The sequence below is a fragment of the Thalassophryne amazonica genome, chromosome 12 (genome assembly GCF_902500255.1).
Source record: "Thalassophryne amazonica chromosome 12, fThaAma1.1, whole genome shotgun sequence".
Classification (NCBI taxonomy): Eukaryota; Metazoa; Chordata; class Actinopteri; order Batrachoidiformes; family Batrachoididae; genus Thalassophryne; species Thalassophryne amazonica.
The window spans coordinates 28,806,761-28,818,904 of NC_047114.1; the positions used below are offsets into that span (position 1 = coordinate 28,806,761).

The 12,144-nt window shown below is 41.5% G+C and overlaps 1 protein-coding gene across 1 annotated transcript in view; it reads left to right on the top strand.

Annotated features, from left to right (window-relative positions):
• Positions 1-207: 207 nt before the first annotated feature.
• The window catches only part of LOC117521186 (sodium- and chloride-dependent betaine transporter-like), a 36,117-nt gene continuing 24,180 nt past the window's right edge, over positions 208-12,144 (top strand). Inside the window, exons 1-2 of the mRNA XM_034182536.1 lie at positions 208-398; positions 5,797-5,931. Coding sequence (XP_034038427.1) covers positions 209-398; positions 5,797-5,931 — 325 coding nt within the window. The 5' untranslated portion in view covers position 208. The remainder of the gene's footprint in view (positions 399-5,796; positions 5,932-12,144) is intronic.

Genomic DNA, 12,144 nt, shown 5'->3' on the forward strand with positions numbered 1-12,144 from the left:
CTTCACCCCCAAGTTCACCCCTGTTACCTTTCATTGGAATATGCTGGTATAGAAATTGAATGACTCAATTAATTATAATGGAAACCCATATAGTCCCTAAAAGTGAGTGCGAGGACTGATCTGCAAATATTTTACCCACTTTATAACAGTAGGACTGCATTTGTGACTGTGTTTTCTTGATACATTGTAGTGCATCTGATCAGTTCAAATGGAGCCTCCAGTTAATCAAGAGAGGATGGTCATCGAAGATGACACAAGTCAGAATCATCCAGCACCAAAGCTAAAGGAGAGAGGACAGTGGGCCACCAAAAGCGAATATTTTTTTTCAGTAGTTGGAGAAATTGTAGGTGTTGGCAATGTTTGGCGGTTTCCCTACCTGTGCTTCAAAAATGGAGGAGGTAAGAACAAGAAATACCTCACTGTACAACAAAATAAATACTCTAAGGGCCCCTTCACACATAACACAATTGAAGCTGACTAGCGCACAAAGGAGGAATTGCATGCCGTTCATGAAAAATCAGAGCCCCTCCAATGCCTCGTACACCTGTCGCTACAACTATTCCTGCAGAGCAGCGGCTGAAAGACAGAGAGTGCCCTGTGAGAGCCCATTCTATTCCTCTTGCGGCACGTGTTGGCCAAATTCCAGGTGTCACACAGGAATATCCAACACCACTCACTGGTCACTTAGAAAATGTGGTGCCTTTTACACTGTCAGCACTTTTGACCTGGTAGTGAAATTTGTCTAAGTGCCCCCACAAGTGTGGCAACACACGTGGCGTCCATGTATATCGCATGTGTACGCGTGTGTCATGGCTCCCTCACATGTGGCGTGTGTGTGTGTTTCACACACCCCGCACTCCCCCCAATGCATGCGTGAAGGGGGCAAGCACTGGTTCCTTTGTGTTTGATAACAATCTTCTCCTGTGACGTCTTATCCTTCATATGTCTTATTACTTATTATATTATATATACCTTTTTCTTGAGCTGCTTGGGTGGGTAGGGAGAGTTCCCATGGGATTAGAAAAGCTTTTTAACCTACCATCCCTGGTTCTCAAGACCAGGCACCTAAGTGGCTCTACTCTACTCTTTTCTACTCTCCTATTTTACTCTTGCTTTTTAGATATTTAGATATACCTTTGTATACTGACATAGTTCCACCTTAGAACTGGAATATAATATATAAGATATACCTTACTGAATTTTCATGCTGATATATATTTACAGACATGATTACATAGGGGCCGGACAGCCACATCTGAGCGCACACAGCTGGGCTGCAGTAGCTGCACACAGTGCACCTCTGCAGGCTGCTTCATGTGAAACAAACCGTCAGATCACGCAGCAGGCGCTCTGAATGTCACGCATGTCCGGCAGAACACATGCGCTGCAGGACTATGACAATATGACAAGCCAACAGTGCGAGAAATATGCCACTTTCAGTCATGTATCACCAAAAATATGCAGAAACAAATGCCGTTTTGTCAGTTATTATGGCGCTTTTTTCTCTTTTACAAAAAACAAACGTTTATCTCCTTGTTGATTTTAGGCATTTTACACTCCTGTTATAACACAGTGATTGTAGCGCAGTGGTAAATTTTCTGTCTGATATTCTGAGCTTTTGTAAATTGCAGGTTCGAATCCCATGAGTGGCATTCATTTTTTATTTAAAGAGTGTTATATAACCACAGGGTTCTGTATTGCCTCCACTTTTTTTTATTAATGATATCAACCCAGCGATTTTCACTAATTATACAGCTGGTTTTAATTTTGTTTTTCTCCACATCAGCGGCACGATGTGGTGCAACACATTCCAGCTGCTCGCAGTGTGTTCAAGCACGAGCATGCGTGAAACCGCCGCCGATGTGTCATGCATACCTGTGCAACCGTCTGTCCCTCACAACAGCAGGTGGTTGGTTCGTGGTTTCCCATTTCATGTTTGGTTCGTGGATTTTCTTCCGGTTTTTGCGTCTCATGTTATGTGTGAAGGGGCTCTAAGTATAGTCGTATGTTTATTATATTATATGTCATATGTATGTAACTGTAAATAGACTGAACGAGTTCTATTGTCGTTTTGATGGCCAGTTTAACAGCCCTCACACCTCCTCCAGTCCCAGCAACACATCCAGCATGGACATTCACTCTCCACCTCCCCCACCCACCACACTTTAGTGGAGCCTACCATATCAAGGACTTCCATACCAGAGCCCCCTTCCTCTCTCCCCACCCCCACAGCTCTGCATATTTATGAAGATGAGGTGCAAAAGCAGTTTAGGAACGTAAATGCTCCCACAGCTCCTGGGCCAGACTTTGTCTCACCTGCCACTCTGAGACACTGTGCTAATGAGCTTGCCCCAGTGTTTATAGACATATTCAACCCCTCACTGGAGGCTTGCCACATGCCTGACTGTTTCAAAACCTCCATCATTGTTCCTGTTCCCAAGAAACCGAGGATCACTGGACTCAATGACTACAGACCGGTGGCACTGACTTCTGTAGTCATGAAGTCATTTGAGCGTCTGGTTCTCTTCCACCTCATATCTCTCACGGCCTCCCTCTTGGACCCCTTGCAGTTTGCTTACAGAGCCAATAGGTCTGTGGATGACGCCATCAATCTGGCTTTGCACTTCGTTCTGCAGCATCTGGACTCCCCGGGAACCTATGCTGGGATCCTGTTTGTGGACTTCAGTTCTGCCTTCAATACCATCCTCCCAGTTCTTCTCCAAGATAAGTTTTCCCAGATGAATGTGCCTGATTCTACCTGCAGGTGAATTGCCAGCTTCCTGAAGGATAGGAAGCAGCACGTGAGGCTGGGGAAGAATGTCTCGGACTGCCGGACCACCAGTATCGGTACTCCTCAGGGCTGTGTCCTCTCTCTTCTGCTTTCTCCCTGTACACCAACTGCTGCACCTCTGATCACCAGTCTGTCAAGCTTATCAAGTTTGCAGATGACACCACCCTTATCTGACTCATCTCTGATGGGGATGACTCCGCCTATAGGCTGGAGGTCCAACGACTGGTGTCCTGATGCAGCTATAACAACTTGGTGCTGAACTCTGAGAAGACAGTGGAGATTATTGTGGACTTTAGGAAGAACACAGCCCTTCTCCCCTTAATTACCCTGGCAGACACCCCATCACCATAGTGGATACCTTCTGTTTCCTGGGAATCACTCTAACCTAGGACCTCAGGCGGGAGTCCACCATTACTTCTGTTGTCAAGAAGGCCCAGCAGAGGATGTACTTCCTGTGGCAGTTGAAGAAATTCAACCTGCCAGCAAGGATCATGGTGCAGTTTTACACTGCCATCATCGAGTCCATCTTCACCACCTCCATCACTGTGTGGTACGCTGGAGCCACCACCAGGGACATACAGAGACTACAGCGCATTGTACTGCATTGGCTGCAACTTTCCGTCTCTTAAGGACCTGTACATTTCCAGGACACTGGAGCGTTCAGATCGGATCAGAGCCGATCCTTCTCACCCTGGATATAGCCTTTTCGACATCCTCCCCTCAGGCAGGAGGCTACAGTCCCTTCGGACCACAACCTCCCGCCATAAGAACAGTTTTTTCCCCTCTGCTGTTAGCCTCCTCAACAAGAACCTTTAGAACTCTACATTGTTGCTATCACCACTAACGATCCTGTGTTATATATTCTGTCTGCACGGCTCACATATGGGTGTGTGTGTGTGTGTGTGTGTGTGTGTGTGTGTGTGTGTGTGTGTGTGTGTGTGTGTGTGTGTGTGTGTGTGTGTGTGTATATGTATATATATATATGTATATATATATATATATATATATATGAGGTCTGTTAGAAAAGTATCCGCCCTTTTTATTTTTTTCAAAAACCTGATGGATTTGAATCACGTGTGCTTGCATGAGCAAACCTTGAACCTTCGTGCGCATGCATGATTTTTTTCACGCCTGTTGGTTCCGTCATTTGCTTGTAAGCAGTCTTTGTGTGAGGATGGGTGTAGTCTCTCGTCGTTTTTTCTTTGCAAGGAAATGGCAGGACTGCATCAAATTTTGCCACAAACTGGGCAATAGCCAGGTGGAAACCACTCGGATTATTCAGACGGCTTTCGGTGATGATCCTATGGGCATCACACAGATTAAGGAGAGGTACAACCGGTTTAAAGATGGCCGCACAACGGTGGAGGTGTGCCGCGCTCCGATCGGCATCAACACGCTGAAACGACCGGATCATTTCCAAAGTGAATACTGTGATGATGTGGGACCGTCGTGTGATTATCCGAGAAATTGCGGAAGAGGTGGACATCAGCACTTTTTCGGCACATTCCACTGTGAAAGAAGATTTTGCCATGAAAAGAGTGGCGGCAAAATTCATCGGCACGAAGCTGATGGCGCAGCAACAGCGCCTCCGTGATGAAGCCTCACAGGACATGCCCTGACATGTCCAGCTTGTCCACAATTTCTCGGATAGTCACACGAATGAAAAGCCACCGAAAGCCATCTGAATCTTAGGAATGGTTGACGAGCTGGGCATGTTACAACATGTCCTGTGAGACTTCAACACGGAGGCGCTGTTGCTGCGCCATCAGCTTCGTGCCGATGAATTTCGCCGCCACTCTTTTCATGGCAAAATCTTCTTTCACAGTGGAATGAGCCAAAGGCTCAGCCATTGATCAGCTCCAGGATGATCAAAGACAGTCTGGAGTTACCTGTAAGTGCTGTGACAGTTAGAAGACGCTTGTGTGAAGCTAATTTATTTGCAAGAATCCCCCACAAAGTCCCTCTGTTAAATAAAAGACGTGCAGAAGAGGTTACAATTTGCCAAAGAACACATCAACTGGCCTAAAGAGAAATGGAGGAATATTTTGTGGACTGATGAGAGTAAAATTGTTCTTTTTGGGTCCAAGGGCCGCAGACAGTTTGTGAGATGACCCCCAAACTCTGAATTCAAGCCACAGTTCACAGTGAAGACAGTGAAGCATGGTGGTGCAAGCATCATGATATGGGCATGTTTCTCCTACTATGGTGTTGGGCCTATATATCGCATACCAGGTATCATGGATCAGTTTGGATATGGCAAAATGCTTGAAGAGGTCATGTTGCCTTATGCTGAAGAGGACATGCCCTTGAAATGGGCGTTTCAACAAGACAATGACCCCAAGCACACTAGTAAACAAGCAAATTCTTGGTTCCAAACCAACTAAATTAATGCCTCGCAGATGTGAAGAAAATATTAAAAACTGTGGTTATACAACTAAATACTAGATTAGCGATTCACAGGATTGCTAAAAAAGCAGTTTGAACATAATAGTTTTGAGTTTGTAGCATCAACAGCAGATGCTACTATTATTATGAACACCCCCTTTTCTACTTTTTTTTACTAATAGCCCAATTTCATAGCCTTAAGAGTGTGCATATCATGAATGCTTGGTCTTGTTGGATTTGTGAGAATCTACTGAATCTACTGGTACCTTGTTTCCCATGTAACAATAAGAAATATACTCAAAACCTGGATTAATCTTTTTAGTCACATAGCACTACTATTATTCTGAACAGTACTGTATATGTACACATATATACATCTTATATATTGTCTTAGCTCATACATTCTGTACATTTTGTAACATTGTATAGTGTAAAGGTTTATTATATATTACTTGTTTTATTGCTCTTTGTCTTTTATGTGAGCACCAAGTACCACAGCGAATTTCCTAATGTTGTGAACTTGTTCACTCATATGGCAAGAAACATTTTCTGATTCTTTTTCTGATGTTGCTTAATTTGATCTGTAACACTTTTGGTTTTCACACAATTCTTTCCATTAGGTGCTTTCTTGGTTCCATATGTTTTGTTCCTGTTTGCGTGTGGAATCCCGATGTTCTTTCTGGAATTGTCTCTGGGACAGTTAACTAGTCAAGGTGGAGTCAGAAGCTGGAGGAAAATATGTCCTCTAATGGAAGGTAATTCATTATATTGTTTTCTTTATCCATTATGGGTTTTTTTTCTAATGCAGGTGACTGACAATTTATACAGTTTACACATGCATGGACACACACTCACATACTGGTTTCCATGATTGAGGGGCCGCATGTTCTCATCATCACTTGCGGGTACCACCCTTTCTACAGGCTCTAGAGGAGTGAAAAAAATCAGGTGCACTAGCCAAAGCCTTGGTAGCTTCAGTGGTGTGCACAGCTAACCAAAAAGTTAGCTTCGATAACTGTTAATCCGCTAACTGAAAAGTTCATTTTAATTAGTTAATTGACGCTAAACCGATAAACCCCTAAAGTCAGGCTTCTCAATGTATTTTGATACAACTTGATATAAGTTAAATAAAAATACCAATGCAAAGATAATGAGTTGCACAAGTAATGGTCCCCTTTAGTATAACACACGCAAATCATTATTTTTGCTGCCAGTTTTCTTTAGACAAGTCAGGGATGGGTGCATGAACATTTCCAAGTCACTGAAAATGTCTTGGACTCCATCTACACAAATGATTAAGAATTACAAACAGTATGACACTCTGTGGTAAATCTGTGTGGAGTAGATAGTTCTCAAAAACTCAGTCACTATGCAAGGAGTGAGGAAAGCCACCTTGACACCACAGAAGACATTGTAGGCTTATGTGGCTGTGATTGGAGAAATTGTGCACAGTGCAAATTTTTCATCACTGCTCTTAGCTTCATAGTGGAGGAAAGTGGAAAAGGATTTTCTTTCACCAAAACATCAAATCTAGGCTTGCATGTCAGATGTACCTTCTGGCAAATTGTAGCTGAAGTTTTAGGTCTTCTTTTTAAGAAAATCCTCCTCTATGCCACTTCATCATGAAGCTGTATAACTGGGGATACATTTTTGGAGATTTTTACAGAGACACCTGAATTACTTTTTGCATTTGAAATGGCATAACCAAATTAAAATGTGTGAAATACCAAGGGGCTGAATACTTTTTCATCATTCATCATTTCATCAGAACTTTTGATATGTTGTTTAGGATGGGCTGGGGCACCATTAAGCTTTAGTTTGTATAGCATTATATAGCAGAAATTAGCAACATTTCAGTGCTATTGAGCTATTTTTAATTTTTTTTTCAATTTTCAATTTTATTTGCTAAGAGGGACAACCTACATTAATGAATATTTTCTTTTTAAAAGAAAAAAAATGTAAATGTACACAATTGCGGGGCAGCACGGTGGATTAGTGGTTAGCACTGTTGCCTCACAGCGAGAAGGTTGTGGGTTCAATTCCTGTGGCCTTTCTGTGTGGAGTTTGCATGTTCTCCCCGTGTTTGTATGGGTTTCCTCCGGGTGCTCCAGTTTCCTCCCACATCCAAAGACATGCGGGTTAGGTGGATTAGAATCTTTAAAAAAAAGAAAAAGAAATTGTGTGTGTGGGTGTGTCTGTGTTTGTTTGTCTATTTGTGGCCCTGCGACAGACTGGCGTCCTGTCCTGGGTGTACCCCACCTCGCGCTCTATGACTGCTGGGATAGGCTCCAGCCCCCCCGCGACCCTTAATTGGACTAAGCGGTAGAAGATGAATAAATGAATGTACACAATTGCAGCCATAGAGTGATTTCCATTGTCAGTCCCCCTGCCAGATGGTACAGGCAAATTCATAAAACAGTAAAACAAAAAACACATAATAAAATCATAAAAAAAAACACATAAAATCATATTAAACACAGTGTACTCAACAACGCTGCCACAACACAGATTGCATCACATTCCCAGCCCTTTACACAGTGTCCAAGTTTCTACTAACTGCGAGGGCAGATTTGGGTGGACATCAACCATCCCTTCAGATGTTTTTTAAAAATGATAAAAGCTACCTCTAAAAATTAATATATACAAAAAAATTTACACAGCATTTTTTTTTTTTCATCAAGTGGAACCTATTCAGGGGGTCAGAGTATTAACTTTCGAAACTTTGCAAAATAATGACTACCCTAATAGATGTTTTAAAGGCTTGAGAGGACTAAAAAAGATAAAGTGCATGAGCCAAAGCCTTGTCTGCTTATACATGACTTCAAACACCTGAACTGATGAAGTGATGTCCACATTCTTAGTGGGGACAAGTGAAAAAACAATGTGGTTGAAAGGAACTAAATTAGAATGTAAACCAAAAAAAAAATTCCCTACCAGAGAGATGTCATCTTTACACTATTGACACTGCACTTTCCTTTTGAAATCTGTAATGCGGTTATAAACGTAAAATTTCACGTTCTGTCAGTCTCGATTCTTCAGAGCTTCTGGTAGCCCTTAAACACTTCTCACAGTCGCTCTTGGCTGGTACAATACAGGATGTGATGAATCTGTTCAGGTGCCATTCAACCACCTGCACCTCTTTCTGTTGCCAGGGTGTTTTCTTCTTCCTCTTCTTCTGGGTAGTGTTACCTTGTAGTGGTCAGAAAATCAAATTTTTCTTTTTTTCTAAACCGATAAGTAAGTAAGTAAGTAAATTTTATTTATATAGCACCTTTCACAGACAAGAGCCACAAGGTGCTTCACAACATAAAAGCAGAGTACACCACACAAAACATCAGACAATGGCCGAGACATAAAAACATAAAACATAACACAGGATCACAGAGCAACCTAAAAGCTAAGCAAACGCTTGAGTAAAAAAGAAAGTCTTAAGTTGGCTTTTAAAAGTATCAACAGAGTCCAGTGAGCGCAGACCCTTACCAAAAAGTAGTATATGCAAGTATGTTTCAAGTATACTTCTAGTTTACTTTTTATATACTTATCAGTACTATTTTTTGGTAAGGGGAGAGAGCGGGAGACCATTCCAAAGCCTGGGAGCAACAGCCTGGAAGGATCGCTCTCCTCGATAAACCCCTAAAGTCAGGCTTCTCAAAGTAGTTTGATACAACTTGATATAAGTTAAATAAAAATACCAATGCAAAGATGATGGGTTGCATAAGTAATGGTCCCCTTTATTATAACACACACAAATCATTATTTTTGCTGCCATTTTTCTTTAGACAGGTCAGGGGATGGATGCATGAACATTTCCAGGTCACTGAAAATGTCTTGGACTTTATCTACACAAATTATTAAGAAATACAAACAGTATGACACTCTGTGGTAAGTCTGTGTGCAGTAGATACTTCTCAAAAACTCAGTCACTGTGCAAGTAGGAGTGAAGAAAGCCACCAAGACACTACAGAAGATGTTATAGGCTTATGTGGCTTTAGAAAGTAGCTGAAAGTGTGTTGTGGGGATATCGTAAGTGCCAGTGGTGGACACTGTTCAGCTAATCCAATAACCGATAATTGTCAAAGCTATTGATTTTGTTAGCCGATTAGCTTTTCAGATAAATTTTAAAGCCATCATCAGACGAATTATCTTCCGATAAATTTAGTTCTGATAACTTTCAGTCTGCTAACATTTTTTTGCTGGTAAAGTGAGCAAAGTTTAACAGTCAGAAACATTTGTAAACCCTAAAATCAAACATTTTAATCGGTGTTGTGTGTAGAATAGAATAGTGGTGTATGGCATGGAAATATAGACTGGAATGGACGTACGCGCCTCAATCTATTAGTGTCGCTCAGGACAGGAAGGCGCCATTACTAAGGGTGGAAATGTGCAGATCATCAATAATAAACTGACCGCTTTTTTTGCACTAGCGTCGCTATTTCTTAACGGATTTTAATAAATGTAGGCTTGTTTTAAAGCAATTTGAAAGCTCTTTCCAATGAACCTTTGCATGTGTGGGTGACAAAAAAAACTTTTATGTAAAATGCAGAAATTTGGGGAAATTATGACAAACTGTGCTGCTTTTCTCTCTCTATTGTTGCTATTTGTTAACAGATTTTAATAAAGGTAGGCTTGTTTTAAAGCCCTTTAATTACTTTTTCTAATGAACCATACATGTCTGGGTAGAAAAAAAATGTTTTATGTAAAGTGTGGAAATTTGGGGAAAATATGCCATTCTGTCCATTTACTGTGATGTTTTTTTCCTGTCATCATAATTCTCAATGGATTTTTATAAATGAAGCCTTGTAAGTTGTATTCAAGCTGATTAAAAGCTCTAATGAACCCATACATGTCTGGATAAACAATCCTTATGTATTAAAATATAAATCTGAAGTATGCCTTGCCATTGTGGTCATTTACCTTGCTGCTTTTTCCACTGTAATATTATTGCTAGTCACAACAACATATATATGATTTTTACTAGCATTTTATTACAAGTAGATATAAAGCCACTCAGAATTTATGACGTTTGACCCTCAGTCAGGGTAAAAAGTACCTCCTCCATCCCCTCCAACCACACTGTTAAAATTTAAATGCCGCCTGTGACCACCATGTACATATCATATTAAACAACATTGAAAATATATATACATAAATGTATTTAAACATTTTTGTTTCCATATTTGTATGCATAAACGCAGCTTAATGAAAATAACTTATGGCGTTGAGTTATAGTCTCAGTATATTGATATTAAATTGCGACATAACGACTTTAAAAAACACATTTGTTTTACATAATTACATTAAGGCTATTGTACAGTTCATTTTAGTATTGGAGAATTTGTTTTTGTCGTTGGTGCAGTTGATGGTGAAGCACTGGCTGCCTTTTCCCCTCATTTCACTTCTGTTTAACAGGCTCAAGGTGCTCTCTCCACCCTTAGGAATGGCCGCCGTGCAGCATGCCGCTAGTCACGTGACGTCCATTCCAGTCTATCCAGTTGTTAAGCGCTGACGTAACGCATCACGTGATAAAGCTAATAAACTAGTCTCTATTTCCATGGAAATACCATGGAGAGATATATATATATATATATATATATATATATATATATATATACACGAGGTCTGTTAGAAAAGTATCCGACCTTTTTATTTTGTCAAAAACCATGTGGATTTGAATCACGTGTGATTGCATCAGCCAAGCTTGAACCTTCGTGCGCATGCGTGATTTTTTCACGCCTGTCGGTTGCGTCATTCGCCTGTGAGCAGGCTTTGTGTGAGCAGTGGTCCACCCCTCTCATCGGATTTTTATTGTGAATAAATGAACAGTTTGGAGCTTTGCTGCATCAAATTTTTCCAGAAACTGTGAGAGACCTCCAGGTGGACACCATTCGGAAAATTCAGATGACTTTCAGGGATGATTTTATGGGGATTACACAGATTAAGGAGTGCTCCAGCTGGTTTAAAGACCGCCCACAGCGTCTGAGAGCGCGGCACACTCCGAGCGCCGATCGACAGGCTGAAACCCCGCTCAAACAACCAGATCATTTCCAAAGTGAAGGCTTTGTTGATCCGGGACGTCGTCTGACTTCCACAGAAATGGCAGAAGATGTGAACATCAGCACTTTTTCGGCACATTCCACTGTTACAGGAGTTTTTGTCATGGAAAGAGAAGTGGAGGGATGCGCCACGGAGCCGCTCATGGCCTGGGACAAAAGCATCTCCGTGTTGGTCTCACAGGACGGCTTTCAGATGGTTTTCAGACGGCTTTCGGTGGCTTTTCAGTCGTGTGACTATCCGAGAAATTGTGGATGAGCTGGACATGCCAGAACATGTCCTGTGAGGCTTCATCACGGCGTTGCTTTGCGCCATGCGGCTCCGTCCCGACGCGCAAATTTCTCCGCTCCTCTTTCCATGACAAAAACTCCTGTAACAGTGGAATGTGCCGTTCATTTCCAAACTGAACGCTGTGTTGATCCGGGACATCGTCTGACTACCACAGAAATTGCAGAAGACGTGGACATCAGCACTTTTTCGGCACATTGAGACAGACGGTATAGTTGGGGGGAAAAAATGTGTCCCTCTCTGTCATTAAACTTGCCCATCCCTGACCTAGATGTATGAAGAATTGTCAAGAATGGAAAATTTGAAGTAAATACTGAAAAATATATAGAAAATGTAGCTGAAAGTGTGTTGTGGGGACATCATAAGTACTTAGAATAAACTGATGATTGATTAATTAAGAAAAGCTCAGAGCAGGTTAAAATCTACTCTAAATATGCCCTGACCTCTGACCTCACAGATGCGTTACAGTTAACTGTTGAATGTATTGATTTAGAGAAAAGGTGTATGAAATTAAACATTTTACAAGAACTTTTAACTTGGTGCCTGGTTGGATGGCTTTTGCCTTTCAATATAAAGTGCCTTGGGGCAACTGTTGTGATTTGGCGCTATATAAATAAAATTGATTTGAT